This window comes from Labrus bergylta, chromosome 4 (genome assembly GCF_963930695.1).
Source record: "Labrus bergylta chromosome 4, fLabBer1.1, whole genome shotgun sequence".
NCBI lineage: Eukaryota > Metazoa > Chordata > Actinopteri > Labriformes > Labridae > Labrus > Labrus bergylta.
In genome coordinates, this window is record NC_089198.1 from 14064442 (window position 1) to 14085123 (window position 20682).

The following is a 20682-nucleotide window of genomic DNA, read 5'->3' on the forward strand; positions in this document are numbered from 1 at the left end:
ACATAATGCATACTGTATGGTATAACTTTGAATAACTCACCTTGAACGTACTGTTGCATTATTATGATATGAATAAACTAAGCGGCATCATCTGCTGTTACAAAAAGGAAGCCAACGTGAAAGTGCATTATCCTGCAGTTCATCGACAGCTCCAGCTCTTAGCCTGATGTTAGGTTGGCTGAAGTGAGGCAGCATTTCCAAAGCCCCCCTGCAGTACAAGTGATGACACTCAGGCTTTGTCCATTAATATCAACAGTATATGAAATAAACTAAAGGACTATTCTACTATTGTGGGCAATATTTTTGCGAGGCTGAACACATTTTTTTTAGAAGTTTAATGTAAACCATTATTTAAATATTTATAAGCTTATTCCCATTTGCAAATTAATTAGCTACCATAGCTGTCAAAAAAAGGGCAGTGAAGTATAAAACACCCTTACTGTCAATCAGTGTCTGGATATATCAATGGATGCCACAGACGCATCTGTTTTTACTACTGTTATACTGAACATATACAGTCTGCTGGTATAGAGTTGCAGTGACTGGAAGACTATGCCAGAGCAGTGGAACCCCAGTGTAGAAATACTCAAAATAATCTGAACGTCTATAAATGTAAGTACTGAAGCAGAAAGACTGATTCTATGCCAACTAAATTGTAATTATTGCTGCATTACCTGATATATCTTATTTGATAAAGGTTGGCAATTTTTACTCGTATGGGACCAAATCACAACAGAAGTGATCTCAGGGCTCTTTCATATGTATTTAGTAAAACGTTTTAGGATAAATGAAGTTTAGAAAAGTTAAATAAACTTACAGAAAAAATACCAAAGTATTACTTACGTACACTACTTGTTAAATGTGTTGGATTGATTTAACCCAAAAGATACTGGTGAACTACAAGTGGGGGGTGAAGCAAAGAGTAACGATGAAATGATAAAATTAAGTTTATTTCTTATATATCGACCATTTCATGTCTTTTTAATATTTTCAGACTGCACAAAAGCAAACAGACCAAAATAAAGCAACAGAAAGTCCACCTCTCCCTCTGCTTCACATTTACAAATCCATATCAGCAAAACTTACAGTATCAAGAGACCTCCAGAGGATGCAAAGTGAGGGCAGTGGAAAAAAAAAAAAAAAAAAAAAAGGGCTTACTCTGGAGTGAAGTGAAATCAGTTTTTCATAGGGCTCCAATGTAAAGGCACAAATCTTAAAGTTTAGCGTCACAAAAGCCAGCCTAAATCATACAGGCACAGTCTTCTTTTGGAGTGAGGTGAGCTCTTTGGGCTGGATTTGTGAGGCTAAGCTAACATAACTAAGCTAGCATGACTTCATTATAGAAGAAAAGCTGTTTTCAGCCTTGCATATAGTAGACGACAACATTTTTACAAACCTGAGGGAGAAAATGGCAATAAGGCACAAAGTCAAGCATGATCACAGATAACCAGTATATAACACACAACACATAGAGATATCAAGGCTTCAGAGGTCCATATATGCATTTATACATGTGTCATAACTGAACAGATTGTGTGCATAGCAGAGAGGCTAAATAGAAGGAATATACTCGACAGTAGCTCAATAAAAGGCTACAAAACCAAATTCACTGGTGATTGTCAACAAAAGACAGGTCCACTGTGTAGAAACACAAACTATAAACAACAGCAGCAGTGCCAAAGTACTATTTAAAAAGAACAGTGATCCCTTGTTTTCAACATTTCACAAGACAAACATATTCAGTAATTCAGTAAAAAAAAACAGTAATAATATGGAATGTTTTCCCTCAATAACCTCATGATTACAGACACAGAGGAAGCAGGGACAGGATGGATGACAGCTTCAGGCACTTAAGAGAAGAAACATACAGCAGAGGTAAATATTAGTGCAAAGCTGTTTTCGAGGCAGAGGAATGATTCAGCATGCGATGGTAAAACAGAGCTACAGAGTGGGAGACCGCAAGAGGAAGAGCAGAGAAAACAAGGGCACAGTGTGGTGAGCAGAACGCTTCGCTTCACGACGCTGGAGGTGAAGTGCAGGCAGAGGGAGTGTCTGCAGAAGGTGCAGTGAGGCAGTAGGTTCCAGTGCATGTCTGTCCTCTTTGGTGTTCAGTTAATGGCAGTAGAGAACTTAAGGCTGAGATAAAGGACAAGAGCTTTTAAAGTCTGCCTTAGAAAGTAAACGGTTTGAGATTTTGGTTTCTTGTCAATTTCCTGCTTATTTACACATCAGGAGGGGGTGCAGTGATCTAGAATGACTTTTGCTACAACTTCTCAAATAATCATCCTGGATCAATACTCCTTTTCTTTGTCCTGATACATATACACTTTTGTGTTGAATCAACGCAGCAGCCTATACCTTAAAGAGGGATGTAACTACATGTAACTATAACACAGACTTCTATAACCGTCACTGGTCAACTTGGCAACTTCACATGAGAACTAAATAGGGAACTGTATTGAAATTACCGTTCTAATAGCTGGCATAGTCTGTAGGATTCAACATGGAGCTAAAACTTGAATAGTGATGGCCAGTCTTAATATTTACATGTGTATAATGTGTGCATATTTAACCTGTTGCAGTCGTTTCAGTCTAAGTATTTAATAACGGTAAAAAGTCCCCAAAAATAACTTTTAAAAAAAAGACCCTGTGTGGAGGTTTTAACTGCTTGTGACTTAAACTTATATTGATGCCCTTTTTTTGAGATGCATGTGAAAACGAGACTGTCTGCAACAAGATGGACTATTTCTATCGAGTTATTCTTAATCCACATAACCGCAGCCGGTGGAAGGTGTCACACGAGTGTTTAGAAAAGGCTGAGGAAAGCCTTTTTAAAAAAAAAAAAAAAAAAAACTTTTTCCACTGCAAAGAAACAATGGGTTTTACATTTGACTGTTGAAAAACAGCAGGATGAGATTTAAGTCAGAAAACACTCCCTACATACCGGTATGTAAAAGACAAGATAAGCAAAGAAATAAGACATGCCACCTTGTCTACAGGTGCCGCCAAATTCAACACAGACTGAAAGTTCCTCACTGGTGCTTTGGTGTTACAGACGTTTGTACGATGATTAGAATAATTATTTGGAACCTTAATTGTCCGAAAGATGTATAAGTGCTCATCACGATGTCCCAGATCTCAAAATGATGACTCTACTTGCTTTCAAACCCCAAAGCCTTTCCATTGAGCTGACAAGTAGCTAATCCTTACATTAAAGGACTACAACCAATAGAAATATATAATTTTTTTCCCGCCAAAAGTATTTTGTTTTAAATTTCCTTCGATCAACGACTTAACTTAATGTTGCATGATTAGCATAGGCTCTGCATAGATTCAACAAAAGAGCGTAAATCAGGCTTTACAGACTTCCAATATAAAGACCCTGGTGTGCAGCCACAGCAAAGACCGGCTCTGTAACTGGTCCTGAGTGAGTGGAGTGTCTGTGTGTGTGTTTGGGGGTAGTTGGTTTTGGTCTTTTTTCATTGGTCAGAGCTGGTCAGCGTCACCAGCTGTGGAGTCTCCACCTGTAAGGTTTTCTGTCCCGGCTGTGACGTCTCATCCTGACCTTCCACAGAGCCCTCTGCTGCAGCCTGTTGCTCACACAGACTCCCCAGCAGCTGAGCTGTCTGAAAGACGGAGGCGTGACCCCTAGGCTGCAGGGACTGGACCTTCTGCAAATTCTGGAAGGTCCGCAGCATCTCAGCAGACACAATGGGCAAATGCTGCTCCTGGATCAGGCTGGCGTTGGTGGGCCGCAGGACGGTGTCCCTCTGGGCAGAGGGTCTGTGAGAAGGTCTGCTCCGCTGGGTGGCCGGGGCTCTGACAGAGGAGGTTAACATCTTCTTTTGTGGTGGGTGTGAATCTTCCTCCTCGACTGATTGGTCACTGGAAGGTATCGTGCTGTCATCAGAGTTATCGCTCACACCATCGTCATGGCCACTGATGTCGTCATTTTCGTCATCTTCTTCTTCTTTGGTGCCTTCTCCGTCTGTGATATAAATCATGTCTTTGGGCAGAGAGGTGAACTGGTAGACAAGACGCTGGCCTTCAACCTTATTCAATATTCCTCTTTGGTAGTAGTACCTGCATGAGCACAAAGGTAAAACGTTAAAATTGCAAAACCATGGATCTAGACTCATTGAAAAGACATGACCATGTTATGATGTTGACATTGTTGAGTCTAAGTCTTCCTGTAGTACCTGAGTGCTCGGCCCATTGTCTCATAATTCATGTCTGGCTTGTTCTTGTGTTTGCCCCACAGCCTGGCCACTGCTTTAGAGTTGACCAGCTTGAAGATTCCTGCGTTGGCATTTGTCCATTTAATGTAGCGGGGGCAGACTTGTCGGTCCTGCAACAACTCCATCAGGAACTGCCACAGGTACAGTGTGTTTCCTCCTGAAACACAAACACAGGAAACATGAGGAAAAAGGAACTTTTAGAAAAAGGTGCGTCACATATGTAATTGATCCCCTGTGATCCCTCTATCCAAGGCATTCCAGGTTTCATCTGTCTGTAAGGAAAGGATATTTTAGGAAGAGGACTTTCGTCGAACACAAACACTGGATAGTAACGTGAAAGTGATTTCTCTCCAAACATGACGGCACATTTAAAGAAAGAGCCATGTACTGCTGGAGAACAGCAGGAGGTTTCAAAGTTATCAAAGACAGAATGAGAAGTTGTTTGTGTCTCCCTGGCTGCACTATTAATGTTTTTTAAAACTTGTTTCGCTTTTGAAGCCTTGTTGTCCCTATCAAACACTCGCCCCCTGCTATGCACACTGACTTTAATCATGTTCTCTCCTCTGTTTCACAAACACGTTTTTCAGAAAACAAATTATGCTTCCTAAATCTGACAAAGGCATTGAACAGGGATGTGATTAGCGTCGCGCAAACAGAGGTACATTTTCAATCAGAGCAAGCGTACAAATTTACAAATAAAGGTAATGCAGAATGCAGATCTCTTCCTTTAACCAGTTCCAATGTGCATACGGCCCCTAACACCATCTAAATACATATGCAAACCTGTTTCTGTTATATCACAGCACTGCAGAAAAAGAGAGAGAGAGAGAGAGAGAGAGAGAGAGAGAGAGAGAGAGAGAGAGAGAGAGAGGGGACCTTATAGATAGCACCATTTTTATTTTATTTTAGACATAACTACTGAGTCCTGGACCTTAGAGACATCAAAGTTGATCACAACCTTTGTTAATAAAGTGCCAGTGCCCATTGAACAGCAAACTGCCTCCTATTTTATTTCAAAACAGGTGTAGTTGTTCAAGCTCAGCACAAAGATTAACATGGACATTAATAAGTAAAAAGCATCATCACACACTTGAGTCCTGGAATTCTCCTTATCTCACAGTACAACTTGTTAGCCCACTTTTTTCAAAATGTGTTTTAACGTATTTCCATGAGTCACCTCTTCACGTCCAAAAATCCAGAATTGCTGATTTGTGCTGTTGTTTCAACTTTTATTTATCTTTTGATTTATTGCCTCTGTTTCTCATAACTTGAGGATAAAAGTATTTATAAAAAATATTTCACTTGAAAATAATATTCAAAATATTCCAGAAAGTATCATTAGGAGTTTTTAACTGACGACGAACCAGACTGAAATGAATTCTGATGGCTATACAGGACTTATCTAAACAAACAAAACCATTACAAGGATTTGGACTATTTCTATATACCGTATTTTCCGCACTATAAGGCGCACCGGAGTATAAGCCGCAGCAGCTAAATTGAATGATGTGTACATATATATAAGCCGCACTGGACTATAAGCCGCAGGTGTTTTAATGTTTGATTACCATATGTAAGGGTTCGTGCACAGAGGGGATTGTCGGGAAAGAGATGGCTGCTTGAGGAAGCTCCCATTTAGCTGCATCATATGCATTTCTACGTTTGTTTTCCATAATGAGGGTTTGTGCATGAAAACTTCCTTTGCACAAACTGTCTCGCTCTCGTAATGTCTGTCTGTCTTGCTCTCGTTCTGTCTCTCGTTCTGTCTCTCGTACCACTCTCGGTTCCACTTTTACTTTTGCGCGCTACCTGTCTCACTCTTTTCCGGCCTCCAGCTTTTCCTGCTGGAGCCCACCGCTTAAAGGTGGTGGTGGTGGTGGGGGGCGCGGACCGGTCATAGAGCCCATAGAGTTAAAGTTGGTGGACTGTAACCTGTAAAATCCATAGATTTAGGAGGTCCCCTAGTGGCCGTTAGCTGTAAAAATACATAGATTAGCCGCACCGTTATATAAGCCGCAGGGTCGAAAAATGGGAAAAAAGGCACGGCTTATAGTCCGAAAATTACGGTAGTTATTATTCGTGTTATTATTAGTGCCCGTCAACACTGCCACCATCTTAGTTTCTGAAGAGGGGATTATCAACACGCTGCTGAATAGCCGTGGTCTTCATTAGCAAACTAACACTACCCAAGCATTTACAGGACGGGAGCAACGAAGAGATGAACCACTTCGTCAAATATCAGCATTCACAATGTTTCATGTGTTTGCATGTCATTGTTAAGGCATCATGAATCTATCCTGTGATCTTAGTATCTCGAGTACAACATGTACTACAATTGAGAGAGGTCAATCGAGACAATAATTTCATTTTCTCGTGCATGTTTCACAGTAGCAGCCCTTATGTTACTCTGAGGGCACATCGAGCACAACGTTCTAAAAGTTGAAATGACACCAGGTCGTATCAAATAGACATCACATCGAGATAATGAGGTGCATGTCCATTTGTTTTTGTGACATTACCTTTGTTGTATTTATCCTTTTTCACTGTGATGTCTGGTGTGGGAGACTCTGCCCTTCTATGTCGAGCTTTTTTCCCTGAGTAGTAGAGGAAGAAAGGCATCTGATACAATATTTCATAAACAGGAACGCTAAACATGATTTATAACCCAGAAAGTGACTGACCTCTTTTTCTGGACTGCAGCCGTGACGCAGGCTTCCCTGTGTGCAGCGAGTGCCATTGTGGCTGGTCAAATGCTCCCACAATCCCCTCTGCTGACACGGTCACCTGGGTAACAGGCGTAGTGATAACATCACCCAGTGATGGCAGGAAGGTCTGGGCTGCAGGAGGGAATAAACAGATGTAATGAAAGAGAACAGCACTCTGACCACCACGTCTAAAAATAACAGCTCGCAGTCAGACATGTCCTGAATCAAACCGCAGAGAGGGGGGGGTGGTTACCAGGACATCTTCACTCTGTTAGTGTGCATGTGTGTGTGTGTTTGTGCTTACAGTAGTGTTGCTCCAGTGAGAGGGAGTCAGGGCAGTCCATGTTGAGAAGGGAGTCAGCAGCAACAAGTGTCTCCATGGTTTCTTCCTCTCCACTTTCACATGGCTCCACTACAAACACCAGAGGAGAGAGGCACAAACATCAAAAAAAACGTACAGCAGGTGGAGGAGGATGGCATGTTTTATCAAGGCATGTTTCAAGGTTTAGCAGGCATTATATTCTTGTTATTTTGTCCATGAACATGTTTCATTGATTTTGCAGACGGTAACGCTCCGCTGTGATCCCCAACGAAACCCGTCTTGAAAATGGAAGAAATTTAAGAGACAAGTTAAAGAGGTTCCACATCTTTCTCCACTTGCTGCCACAGCTCCATCAGAAAGTAACCCCTCAGTGAGTAGAATAGGCGGGAAAGGCTTTCCTGGACTTGTTCAACATTGAGCTCACAGGGGAAAACTGTTGCTAAAATGTAGGAGAGTAAGAGGCAGCAAGAGGCAGCAAAAATAAACTCATGAGTGATAGTGATAGAGTAACGGTCAATCTGTAATACATAATATACTAATAAGCTTAATAATGTGCTGTTCAAAGCTGAAGTGACAAGGTGCAGAGTCTAGGCCTTTACATCAACAGGGTTTGTATTCATGAAGCTTTATTTTAGACCGGTAGCAACTGACGTAATAAAAATGAGCCGATCAGTTTATTATTGTATTTCTGTTAATATATAACTTCAATTCAACTCAATTCAGACACCTGCAATTAAAAACAAACAATGTCATAGGCCATTTTAATACAAACAGTGACATCTATACAAACTTAACAAACAACTTTAAGAGGATTTTGCTCATACTGAACTCTATTACAGACCTCTTCTAGACATTAATGGAAAAGACAGCACTTTAAATAATAGGAATAAAAACCACAGACCCTTCTATATTTTTGTTTGAAGTGCAAGTGCCATATTTGTCATGTTTAAGGGTTTAAAAGTTACTCTAGCACACATGCAAATACAGTTTCTCTGTGAGTTTCCAGGTTTGTAATTTAAAGTATTTTAAAGAACAGCATTGTTTGGAGGTGGCATGCGCTTTGTCCTAAGACCACTTTTCCATAAGATTCCCTAAAATACTCTTAAACTATTATCAATTTATTCCAGAGAGGGGAGCTAATATTGGAGAAAGAGAAGAGTATTAGAAGGATTAAATGATAAGGGGTTTACTTGGTGGCTTGACATTATCCACCTGTCGTTCGCAGGGGAATAATGATGCAGATGTGCAAATTTAAAACAAATTAATATCTTTAAGATCATTGAACTGAAATGTAATGGATATTGATTTGATTTGTGATCCTATTATTGAGGATCTTCAAACATATTGCGGACTAGCATTCATTCACGTTTATCACAAACTGTATGACAGTGAAGTGGGACTAGAACAGTTGAAACATTGACTGAAAAATCACAGGTTTGTGGCTGTTAATGTACTCGATACCCAAAATGAGCTAATCAACAATTTCTTAATTTTTTTATAAAGAGAAATGCATTTTTTTAAGTACTAACCCTTGAATTATTTCAAAAGATTGAGAAGCAGTTAAAAAAAAAATCGAGATTTGTCCTTGACCCCAGGGCCTACTTTTTCCACCTATTCAACTTAATTAATTCACATTTTTATATAAAGAAAAACAACAACAACGAATATTGTGATTATTATGTTTCACTGCTTTTATGCCTTTTATGCCCACACATACATAAAAGGGCAGCGGCTGTGTTGGTTATTAAATAGATCACATTTAAGGACAAACACATCCATAGGTAAACTATTACGAGAGGGACGCGTATTGTTTTGGCGCATGTATTTATGTGATGGGGAGAGGTTGTGCGGCGGAGAGTACAGAACATCTGCTAGCTTACAGCCCAGTGCTGTCCCCAGCTCCTCCTCAAACCCAGTAAAACAAACACTTCAAACTATCAGACATTGCTAAAGAAACACAGCAGGTAAGTTATTGTCCTCAACACGGCTGTGGTTTTAATGTAAATGTCCAAAACTGTCCGCAAGTGCTGCTTTTTTTTGCAGTAACTGTTAGCTTACTTTGGACGAGCCTCGCCATGCCCCCAACTTCTACTACTACAACAACAATAATGTCGGACAAAACAACCCGAAACAGCGGTAAAACTTACTTTTAATGGCCAGAACTGGTGATGAACAAGCCATAGCAAATGTGCTGTAGCCCGGGATGACCACGTCTACATCCTAATATGATTCATTAACTCTCTTTCCCAGACACAAGCCAGGAATGTTTTGTTTCACTTCCTGAATATTTGCCGAGGGTGGTCCATACATGTGCGAGGGTTGCGACTGCGCATGCGTAGGTCAAGGCCTTTGTTACCTGATAATGACTTAGTGTAGTGGAGAACTGACAAGGGTTAGGCAGCTGAATGAGAATTATAGAGACTGCTAGACGGCAGGTGAGCTTCATTTATGAAATGTGAATGTGACAGATGAAACTTGTACTACGTGTGTGTGTGTGTGTGTGTGTGTGTGTGTGTGTGTGTGGGTGTGGGTGTGGGTGTGTGGGTGTGGGTGTGGGTGGGTGTGGGTGTGTGTGTGTGTGTGAGTGCTGTGTTCACTGACCTTTGAGCAGCTGCTGGTGGTCCTGCTCTGTCTGTATCTGTTCACACGCTAAACCTGCATACAAGAGCTGGTGTGGGAGGGGAACCTGTTCCACAATCACCGCAGGGTAATCCGAGTAACCCATCAACTGCAAAACACAAAAAAACAATAGATGAAATCCGATTACAATTGGTCAGATTACTCCACATGCAAGCTCTTTTTTTTGGAAAACTTGTCACTGTTTGACGTGAGCTTACCTGTGACATGTTGACATGATCACTGGCAAAGTCAAAGATGAGCTCTGACTGCTGCAGCATGGCTGAATCTCTTGAACCCGCAAACCGACTTTAACTGTTTGAAAACATCGTCACAGCTTGCATCTGAATAACCAAACTACTCTTGTGTCTTTTGTTTTTGTCCAGACGGATCCAGTTTTTTAAGGGCAAATCCTCTGACGACTGAAGAGCTTGGTCCAGGTGAAGATGAAGCCGGTCTTTTCCCATGCAGCACAGTCTCAACAGCAGCGGAGTGATGTGAGTAAAATAATTGACCAGAGACACAGAGGCGTCACAGGAAACTCGTGTTCACTTGCTCTCGATGAGGAAGTGGGGGCTGCTAAACTGTCCTGTGGTCTGACTGAACCTGCCAAACACAGAAGAGAGAACAAATGGTGAGGTAGTAGTGGTGGTTGGTGGGGGGAGTTTGAGAGATTAAGAGACACAGTGAAAGCCCCACACCGGCAAAGACTCAGGTGATTACCCGATAGACCATTGAATAAAATGTCCAAATACAGCATTTCGATCAGTCTCAAAGAAAACAGCGCATTAGCTATGTTACTTCTTTTATGTAGAATCTATTTTTTCTCTCGCTCTTATCTTGCTTCTAAAAGAGGCCAAACGAGCAACAGGAAGGAAGCGTTTGCACTGCAATGTGTGCCTGCCCTAGCTGTGTGTGTGTGTGTGTGTGTGTGTGTGTGTGTGTGTGTGTGTGTGTGTGTGTGTGTGTGTATCATACAAGAAGTGGGGAGGCAGCTGGTATTGAACTTGAAACATCACGTCTTTGCACAACGTTCAAGGTTTCAGGGGTGAGCACATTCCTTGCCACATGAGTTTGGAGGGAACTTTGAGAACTAAACTACAAACCACTTCCCTACTCACTCTTAAGTCGCTTGATTTTCCCTCTTTTCCTCCGAGCATTCCTGCTCAGTTTTCCCTTATATCTCTTCAATTCTAAAGTAACTTCTAAAGCTAGGCGTGTAGTGAATTTAACCCCTTCTGTTGCTGCTTTACATAGGCCTCCCACTCACATCTGTCAAATTTAAGGTGTAAACTCTGTTGGTTCTGTAGCACTCACCTTCAACTCCTCTGTGTTGAGAATTCAAATCTGCCTTCACCTTTTGCTCCAGTCAGTTAAATGATAACATCGACATTTAGCTTCCATGGACAACAGATGTCTTCCAAACAATTAAATAAAATCATCACGCTCCAACATTTTAATCCTCAGTTTGGTAAAAACCGTCTCATCGGTCCCTCAGTATTCAGAGTGTGTGTGCGCTTCTTCTCCTTTTATATGCATGCGTATTTGAGGCACAACATGTTTGGGTCAGTTATCAAGCAGGAAGCACAGCTCAGTTAGGAGGCACCGCTTCCTGAGTTCCTGCACCAGAACGCTGCCAACTTCTCTGCCAGCTCTGCATGTCTCGCTCATTTTCGCTTCCTCTGATGTTTGCAGTTTTTTTGGAGCTCAACGACTGACGTATGAATGGAATTACAGAAGACAGTTAACTTCTCAAAGACAATGACTAACTTGACTATGACTACTTGACAATGACTAACTAACTTCTCAAACAATGTAAATTTCCCCATTGTGGGGATTATCTTATCTTATCTTATCTTAAAGGAGTTTAAGACTTTAAAGTTTGCGAGGCAGAAGTAATGTTCTGCAGACACAAAACTGAAAAACTGAAACTGCAACTTTCAAAAGTTTTCATTACCACTTCAATATTTGCAGATGTTTTGTCTTTTAAGTGAGTAAGTAGGGGTGTAAACTTCAGTCATCTATCCAACATCTGTTTTGAAGTTGTAGCACAGGTTCAGCATATTATACTTACAATGAACAGCTACTTCCCACATCCTAACCTGAAAATCCGGCTCTGGATGTCAGAGTGGCACGCTTCCATGTTTATTTACGATTCCATATGTGTAGCAGAAAACATGTGGGGGTGCGCTTTGTGTTTTATAGCAGTAAAAAAAAAAAGATGATTGGAGTTTGCTGAAGTGATATCACAGCCCCCCCCCCAAAAAAAAAAAAAAAAAACATCTGTATTTGTGCTGTTTTCATCCTTTGAGTGGTAGCCACCTCTGGCAGTCATTGTGCCCTGTGTGTGTGTATCTTTATTGTGAGTGTGTATGTTCATTGTGAGCGTGCCCTGCAGCCTGCAGCTTCTACAGAAAGCGTCTCTGACAGCACACAGCCTGTGTTCATCAGCACTCTGCTCACATAGGTTTGTCTCTGCGGCCTCAGTGCTGCGATCTGAGTCTGTGAAGTGGCTGCCAGGCCCCGAAGGACACTGATAAGCCCCCATAACATTCATTCCAGAGTTTGTGTGTGTTTGTGCGTTTGAGAGCGAGCGAGATACACACAGAGAGAGAGAGAGAGAGAGAGAGAGAGAGAGTGTGTTTGACAGAAAGGGGCAGAGAGTGTGTATGTGTGAACTAGGCCAGGCTGATAACAGTACAGCAAGTGAGGGAGCAGCTGATAAGCCCCTCTTGTTGCTTGGGGTAACCGGGCCTTGTTAAATGAACACAGTGAAATATGGCGTGTGTGTGTGTGTGTGTGTGTGTGTGTGTGTGTGTGTGTGTGTGTGTGTGTGTGTGTGTGTGTGTGTGTGTGTGTGTGTGTGTGTGTGTGTGTGTGTGTGTGTGTGTGTGTGTGTGTGTGTGTGTGTGTGTGTGTGTGTGTGTGTGTGTGTGTGTGTGTGTGTGTGTGTGTGTGTGTGTGTGTGTAAAAATAAAAACTTTTAAAACGTGTTACATGATCTTATTCATTTTTATCACTCATTCTATTCTACAGTGCTTTAAATGTCTAATCCCTTTTTTTCCATACCTTAGTAAAGCACTTAGATTTGCCTCTGTGTTTGAAGTATGCTATAATATAAAGCTGTCTTGCTTTTTAACCGTCATTTACATTAAATCAAACACAGGTAGGCTACTTTTTACCGTCCTACCGAGTGGTTAACTGCGTCAAACAGCCATGCTCAGAAACTTACATACACACTCTGAAATATACTTTCACTTTCCCTTCAGCACATGTCATGCATCGCACAGAAACAATGAGAGCAGCTTACATTTCTTTTGTTGTAGTGTTCTTGATGTGAATATATATATATATATATGTATAGAGAGAGAGAGTAGTAGTCCTGTTATAGAATAAGAATAAGTGGAGGTCTTACCTTGTGTTTATATCTCGTGTCTGTAGCTGCCTGGTGGATCCACAAGTGGAATGGAAATTGTTCTCATCCCTTTTTGGCAAACAAGAGAACCCTCATGTGCTCACAGACCTGGGATCAGTTTCTGTTTGTGAATCTTCAATCACACAGACACCTCTGAAACAGACTTTGGATCAGTGAGGATCGGCATGAGTTTTTTTTCTTCTTCCCGTCAGCCCTTGTCAGTTATTGCTTCCTCTTTTTTTTCATACCACCCCCTCGTCACCTCCACCCCCACCCCCACACCACGTGGGTTCTGATTGGTTACCTGTGTTGTGAGTCAAGTAACCCATAGTGACCATTGTCAGTGCGGAGCAAATGTAAACATGGGTGTATTTGCAATGTAAAGCAGCAGAGAGCCGAGCCACAGGTCTGCAAACAGCACAGTGGTTTGTATGAGGATGGACGACCAGCAGACGTGTGATGACCTCACTGGATATCACATTTAATCAATAGGTTAATCAAATGAAAGGATTTTACAACATTATTTGATACAATGTACATTTACCATTACAATACAAGGCTTATGATCACATTACCTTATATAATAGAGAGAAAAATGTGGTCAAAATCATTAAAGATTTATGAAAAAAATGGCTTACACACTTAACTAACAGGGTGACATGTGCATGAAGTTAAACACAACTCTGTCTTAATCCAGTCCCTGATGCTCCCTAGTGGCCAAGCTCTGCACCAGCACCCTAAACAACAAAATGGGAGTAACCCTATATTGTCCAGTCCATGGAGAATACACACAACCACCAGATTGTGGTTCAGTAAAATCTCTGAAGGCTGGTGCAGGCTGTGTGAACAGTTTCTCAGAAATCTGTGGCTCTTCCATGAGGTCGAGGGTCTCTGTATTCTGTCACTGCTGACATGGTTATGTAACAAACCACTCTGTGAACTTCCACAGTAAGATAAAGCAGCCTGTTGTGCACAACCATCACATGTTTTCCCATACATGAATATGTAGCATGGTAAGTTTCTTGAGAAAACTCTGCTGCTGTAAAAGATTTAGCCACACTGAAGAGTGTGAAATGATCCATAAAAAGACATTAGCAGGGGAAAATAGATATGTTGTATGTTATAGAGATATATAACGATTGCCATATAAACTGCAAGCTTGTGCTGTGAGGATTTCATATTTCCATCGGTCAAATATGCAAGAAGCAACATTTTCTTCACACTTCTTCTATACTTTTTTACAACCCAGAACAGGGGGAGGATTTGACCTGATGAGTCAGAATAAATCAAGCGACCCCCACCCAATTCATTCCTCCAGTTTTGATTCTCCTTATTTCTGCAACAGCAGGCAGCTTCAAGAATGTGCTGGTTTGGCTGAAAAACAAGGTTCACTCCCCATAATGTTTTGACAAAAGAAAAAAGAGCAGACTTTCATTGGAATGTACTAAGTGACGGTTATTGACACAGTATCGATCACCTGCAAGTATATAGAAATGTAGCTAAGCCTTCTTTGAAGTTCTCGTAATAATCACCCAAACAGTCTTCATTTTGAAGAGTTTGATTGAATTGAGTGTGGGAAATTTTGTACATTTTTGTTTTTGTTCAATTCTTCTACATTTTCGTCCGTGTCTCCCATTAGAGTCGAGTTAATAATTGCAGAGTTACATGGAGGAAACTTTCTCCTGAGACATAGTTAGTGTTCACCAAAATGATAGTATGTAGCAGTGTTTGTGTACATTAACTAGTGAAGTACATGTGAAGTCCCCCCCCCCTCCCGTCTGACAGGGATAGTCCCCCGCTGTGAGGAGCATATGTGAACAGCTTGGTCGTGAGAATCTCTGGGGCAGTCCTCCTGTAATTATCTAGAAATGGTCCCATAGTGCATATGATAAAGCGGCTAAAGAGCAGGAAAGGAGCCACAGGTCGAATTTGAACCCAGGCTGCCCACTTTGTGGACTACAGCCTCTGTACATGGGCTGTCCGCTCAGCTACCAGCGCTACAGCAATATGAATACGTTTTTTTTTTTACAGATTTCATTATTGTTGACATGTTGTGATGGTTTTGCAGCATGCAGAGAGTCTCAAAGGAAACATTAATAATGCTGTTTGAGTCTTTACTTTGTTAAACATGGGGCACAGATTGTGTTCCCCTTTCACCAGCCACATAATATTTGTAGTCCTTTAGTTTGGATTTGAAGAAACTATTCATCTACAATCATTTTGATTTCATAATTATTTTGCATGAACAAAAACAGATTTTCTTTCTTGGTCTTTTATGTTCACTGAAGGTGTTCTGTTTGGATTAAATGTTCATTTTGCAAACATCACCATGTGCTTTTGGAAACCACAGAAAGGGCCTTTTATTTTTCCTGACCTTTTATCATGAAAATGACAACATGAAGTGAAACCAAAATAAATAATAAGTATTTGTAGCAGCAGTATTTGTCTCACACAGACTCACAGCACATGTGTGGCTGATAAATCCTTGTTTTTCCATCTGGACCCAAAGATTTGTCATCACTTTTGCAGAAAAGTAATGGAGAAGGTAAATTAACAGTGTAGGACTGTGACACAAGATTTAAATATCTTCTGATGCAGCTCTGAGAGTCAAATGGATGAGAGAAATAATTTCCATATTATCAGTCTGATGAATTCCTTCTGCTGGCCGAGTCTGCTCACCGTCTGTTTCCTCCTCTATACCTGCCCTGAGTGTGTTTGTGTGTGTGTTTCTGACTGTATGCCTTTGTACTCGTGGGAAAGTAAAAGTGATGAACTGCTTTTTGTGTCATCTATCAAGCATTCCTTGAAGTGTGAAATCAAATTAAATCTTGATGCCAACAAAAAACCCACACTTTCACTGACACAGAGATTCCAGCTCACATACCTTCAGTTTAGTCCTCCTAGAAAACGTGATGATTTCAGTGTGAGTTTGGTTCAACCTTTTTTTTTCCCCCTTGAAGTATGTCCATGGCTCCACTACACACAGGCAAAACACACACAGATTTTCACACTCATAATAAAAGCATATTTTCATTGTTCTTTCCAAATGTTAGTAGAAGCAATGCCAGGCTGAAAGCTTCTCTGCTTATGCTTTCGATCCAGAATAAATATTGTAACACTAAGAAGATGCAAGCCCTGTGCATCAAGATATGTGCATGTGCTTTTAATTAATACATTTCTGTCAGGCACAGTGTTTTCATATGAGATCAAAAGAAAGTAATGACAGCCCAAAAGGTAAAAGAAGTTACTGGATAACAGAGAAAGCTAAATGTGTCATATATTTGCATACTTAAGCCTCAAACAGAGCTGTTTGGCATGCATGAGTATTTTGGTATTCACTGAAAGATAAAGTAAAAGAGCAACAACTGCGTCTGAAATGTTTTAAAGTTAAGTCAAACATCATGTTCATGCAACTTCTGTTAATACTTTGTAGAGTGCTGGCACATGTCTGCTGCACATGTTGGGAAAATATGTGAAATGGTGAATTGTACGTTTAAAAAAAAAACCCAAAAAACATTAGTTCGAGAAGTACGAGAGCAGAAAGTGGTCAGGTTTAAACTGATCTGTCCAATGTAAAAACTTTCTAATCCAGATTCTAGAACAGGGTGTTTATGTATTTGTGTTTTGAGAGACAGAGTGTGTATCTGTATTTATTGACAAGAGTTCACAGCCTCAGTGTCCTGCCGAAAGTTTACTGAATCTAATAAGGAACAAGTCTACAGAGATTGTTGAGTGTGAGAAAGATCTCAGCCAGGCAAACATCATAAGTCTATCAAAAGTTTACTTGAGTTAATTAACCTGCTTTGATACCACAGACTGGGAGAGCAGCCACCTACAACAACCACACAGACATTACCTCCTACATTAGCAAATGAATTGCTGATGTCACCACCACCAGAACCATCACCACCCGGGCTAACCAGAAGCCATGGCTGACAGGAGAGGTATGCGGGCTACTGAGGGCCAGGAACACCGCCTTCAGAGCTGGGGATGCAGCCTACCTGAGAACAGCGAGGGCCAACCTGTCCCGTGGCATCAGGAAAGCCAAACGCAGCTACACACTAAAAATAACCGGACACTTCAAGGACAGCAGAGACGCGCGGAGCCTGTGGCGTGGTATCCAGACCATCACGGACTACAAACCCAAGCCACAGACCTGTGACAGCAACACCTCTCTGCTGAACGACCTCAACAGCTTCTTTGCCAGGTTTGAAGCACACAACAGCACGCCCCCACAGAAGACCACCCCCCCTCCCCACGACCAGACCCTGTGCCTGACTGCAGCCAGCGTGAAGAGAACCTTCTCCAAGATCAACACCCGCAAGGCTGCAGGTCCAGACAACATTCCTGGCCGTGTGCTGAAGGACTGTTGCACTGACCCCCATCGCCATGAAGTGCTTTGAAAGGTTAGTCATGGCCCACGTCAAATCCACCCTCCCCGCCACCCTGGACCCCTACCAGTTTGCATACCGAGGTAACAGATCCACCGAGGATGCCATCTGTTCTGCTCTTCACCCAGCCCTCACCCACCTGGACACCAAAAACTCATAAGTCAGAATGCTGTTCATAGACTTCAGTTCAGCATTCAACACCATCATCCCTCAGCAGCTGATCGGCAAACTGGACCAGCTGGGGCTCAGCACTTTCCTGTGCAACTGGCTGCTGGACTTCCTCAGCGAGAGGCCTCAGACAGTGCGGGTCGACGGCAGCACATCAAAAACCATCGTCATGAGCACTGGGGCCCCCCAGGGTTGTGTGCTCAGCCCCCTGCTCTTCACGCTGCTGACCCACGACTGCGCTACATTCTTCAGCAGCAACCACATTGTGAAGTTCGCGGACGACACAACAGTGGTTGGTCTCATCTCCAACAACGATGAGACGCACTACAGGATGGAGGTCAGCCAGCTGGCCACGTGGTGCAGAGACAACAACCTCTTCCTGAACGTCGACAAGACCAAGGAGGTTGTTGTTGACTTCCAGAGAGTCCCCACTCCTAAACCTGCTGCTGTGGAGAGAGTGAGCAGCACCAAGTTCCTGGGGGTTCACATCAGTGAGGATCTCTCCTGAACAACCAACACCACATCACTGGCCAAGAAGTCCCAGCAGCGCCTCTACTTCCTCCGCAAGCTGAAGAGAGCACGAGCCCCCCCCATCCATCATGTGCTCCTTCTACAGAGGCACCATCGAGAGCATCCTGACCAGCTGCATCACTGTGTGGCTTGGGAGCTGCACTGCTGCCAACCGCAAGACCCTGCAGCGCACAGTGAAGGCTGCTGAACGGATTATCGGTGTCCCACTCCCCTCTCTTCTGGACCTCTACGGTACCCGCCTCACCCGCAAAGCAACCAGCATTGTGCGTGACCCCACCCACCCCTCACACAGCCTCTTCAGCCTCCTGCCATCGTGGAGACGGTACCGCAGCCTGCGGGCCGGCTCAACCAGACTGGGAAACAGCTTCTTCCACCAAGCTGTCAGGAAGCTTAACTCTCTCCCCTCTCTTCCTTCCCTCCCCTCTGCCCCCACGAACACTGGACGTTGAACCCCCTCCCGTTTTCCACCAAGAACTCTGGACTAAAAACTCTGTACACTCAGTTTACTGCACATTGCACATACGGCACAAGTTCACTTTTTCTTTAAATTTTATTGTATTTTATTTACTACCTTTTGCACAATTTAGAATTTATACCTTTTGCACAATTTAGAATTTATTACTGTAAATATTATTTATCTTACTTTTACCTCATTTTATTTATCTATTTTTACCTTATCTTATTTTACCTTATTTTGGTTGTATTGAACCGCGGGACGGAGACAAATGAAATTTCGATTCCACTGTATGTCTGGCATATTTTGAAATTGACAATAAAGTTGACTTTGACTTTGACTTTGACTATGACTCATGGCATCAATCTACTGCAGGTTTCCATTTGCTGCCTCTGAATCCACCAAATTCACACGCTGGGAAGAAAAATCATCATGTTTTATTTCTTTGCTCAGATTATAAGTCATATAAACATATCAACTAGAGCCTGACTGATTTATTGGCCAATATTAACATATCCGGTGACTATCTTTATCGCTTAATTTCATTGCAGATATCCGCCAATATTACTGGATTTGTTTACCAGTCTAATATAATTTCATTTGAGGATCGTCGTTTTACACTAGCAGCTGTCTTTCACTATATGGATTATAACATTATAGCATTATCACTCCAGAGTGTCAAGTGGTGATTCATGTACATGCGCAGTTACTCTCCAGATGAGTGACCATTTCTCCAAGTTATACTGTCTATCTTTTCTACAAGTGTTCGATAACTGCATTTGAGGAATCAACACAATAAATGTGTTTATCTAAATCTATCTATCTCTACAGATCAAACTTATATCTAAGAAAGATATCGGCCGATATATCGGTATCTGATTTTTCGGTATCGGTATTGGCCCCAAAAATCTTATATCCGTCAGGCCCTAATATCAACTAAACTGGAACTAAAAAGTAAATGGATGAAAGACAGCTAAGACAGAGATAGGGAGGACTGTTGAGGGACAACAGCATACATTAGCGTTTTACCAATCCTAGATATCATAACCTTGTTAAGTGGAAGAGGATATTTATGTCATGGCCTTGGCATTGTTGAGCGCTTAAGAGTATTTTTTAATCTTAACCTGGCCTACCTGGTTCATCCTACACACAGAGCTCCAAAGATAGAATTTCTATGAAAGAGTTAATCCATTGGTGTATGGACCGCCAACATTTTTTGCGGCAACAAGTACAGATAACTGCATCAGTGTTTGAGTGTGATTAAGGTTCTGCCCGTACAGATTATTTTAAGACAATCAAATACGTTTATTCCTAAATATCAAAAGTATGAGAGAACTGTAATATTACAATGTGAATATTCATCTTTACTTTTGAGATTTAAAGGTGATAAAGAAGACTGTCTGATTTATTTTGTAACTAGAGACATAATTATTATTTGACATTATTTGAAGGTAAAAACCCTGCTGGATAGACCTCCCACCTTCCTAGACATTCACTCAGGCAGCTACATGTATATACAGTATCTATGGCTTACACTACAAAAAGCGTGGCTAGCTGATTACTAGCCACGATTTACCACGTTTCCTATTGTATCCTATCACTTTCAACAGTGATTTAAGTTAAAAAGTTAAAAGAGTAAAAGCCCTTTAACACCGCAGACCACACCTACCCACTCAAACTCTGATGCTGCTATGGAAAGTGTCCTTAAGTATTAACTTATCCCATTCATACACATTCACATGTTGCAGTCAAAGCAGTGGGAGCAACTTGGGGTTAAGTGTCTTGCCAAATAACACATCGGACATGTAACTGTAAGAGCTCGGGATTGAACCCTCGACCTTC

At 41.8% G+C, this 20682-nt stretch overlaps 1 protein-coding gene across 2 annotated transcripts; it reads right to left on the bottom strand.

The window, feature by feature from the left end:
• Nucleotides 1-934: 934 nt before the first annotated feature.
• LOC109995846 (ETS-related transcription factor Elf-1) lies at nucleotides 935-10275 on the bottom strand. 2 transcript variants are annotated; one of them, XM_020649716.3, is made up of 7 exons: nucleotides 10103-10275; nucleotides 9867-9993; nucleotides 7248-7355; nucleotides 6920-7075; nucleotides 6758-6832; nucleotides 4200-4395; nucleotides 935-4083 (listed from the first exon to the last, which is right to left on the bottom strand). In XM_020649716.3, exons 1-7 carry the CDS (start codon nucleotides 10160-10162, stop codon nucleotides 3480-3482), a joined length of 1326 nt encoding a protein of 441 aa, XP_020505372.2. In that variant the 5' UTR covers nucleotides 10163-10275; the 3' UTR covers nucleotides 935-3479. The 2 variants fall into 2 exon arrangements, with proteins under 2 accessions (XP_020505372.2, XP_020505379.2); XM_020649723.3 differs by lacking the exons at nucleotides 9867-9993; nucleotides 10103-10275 and adding an exon at nucleotides 9413-9735.
• Nucleotides 10276-20682: the final 10407 nt, after the last annotated feature.

Coding starts and splice junctions, on each gene's coding strand:
- LOC109995846 (XM_020649716.3), bottom strand. CDS start 10,162: ATGCTGCAGCAGTCAGAGCTCATCTTTGACTTTGCCAGTGATCATGTC. Junction 4,396..6,757: donor AAAGGATAAATACAACAAAG/GTAATGTCACAA, acceptor TTTGTGTTTCAG/GAGGAAACACACTGTACCTG. Junction 4,084..4,199: donor ACAATGGGCCGAGCACTCAG/GTACTACAGGAA, acceptor GTGCTCATGCAG/GTACTACTACCAAAGAGGAA.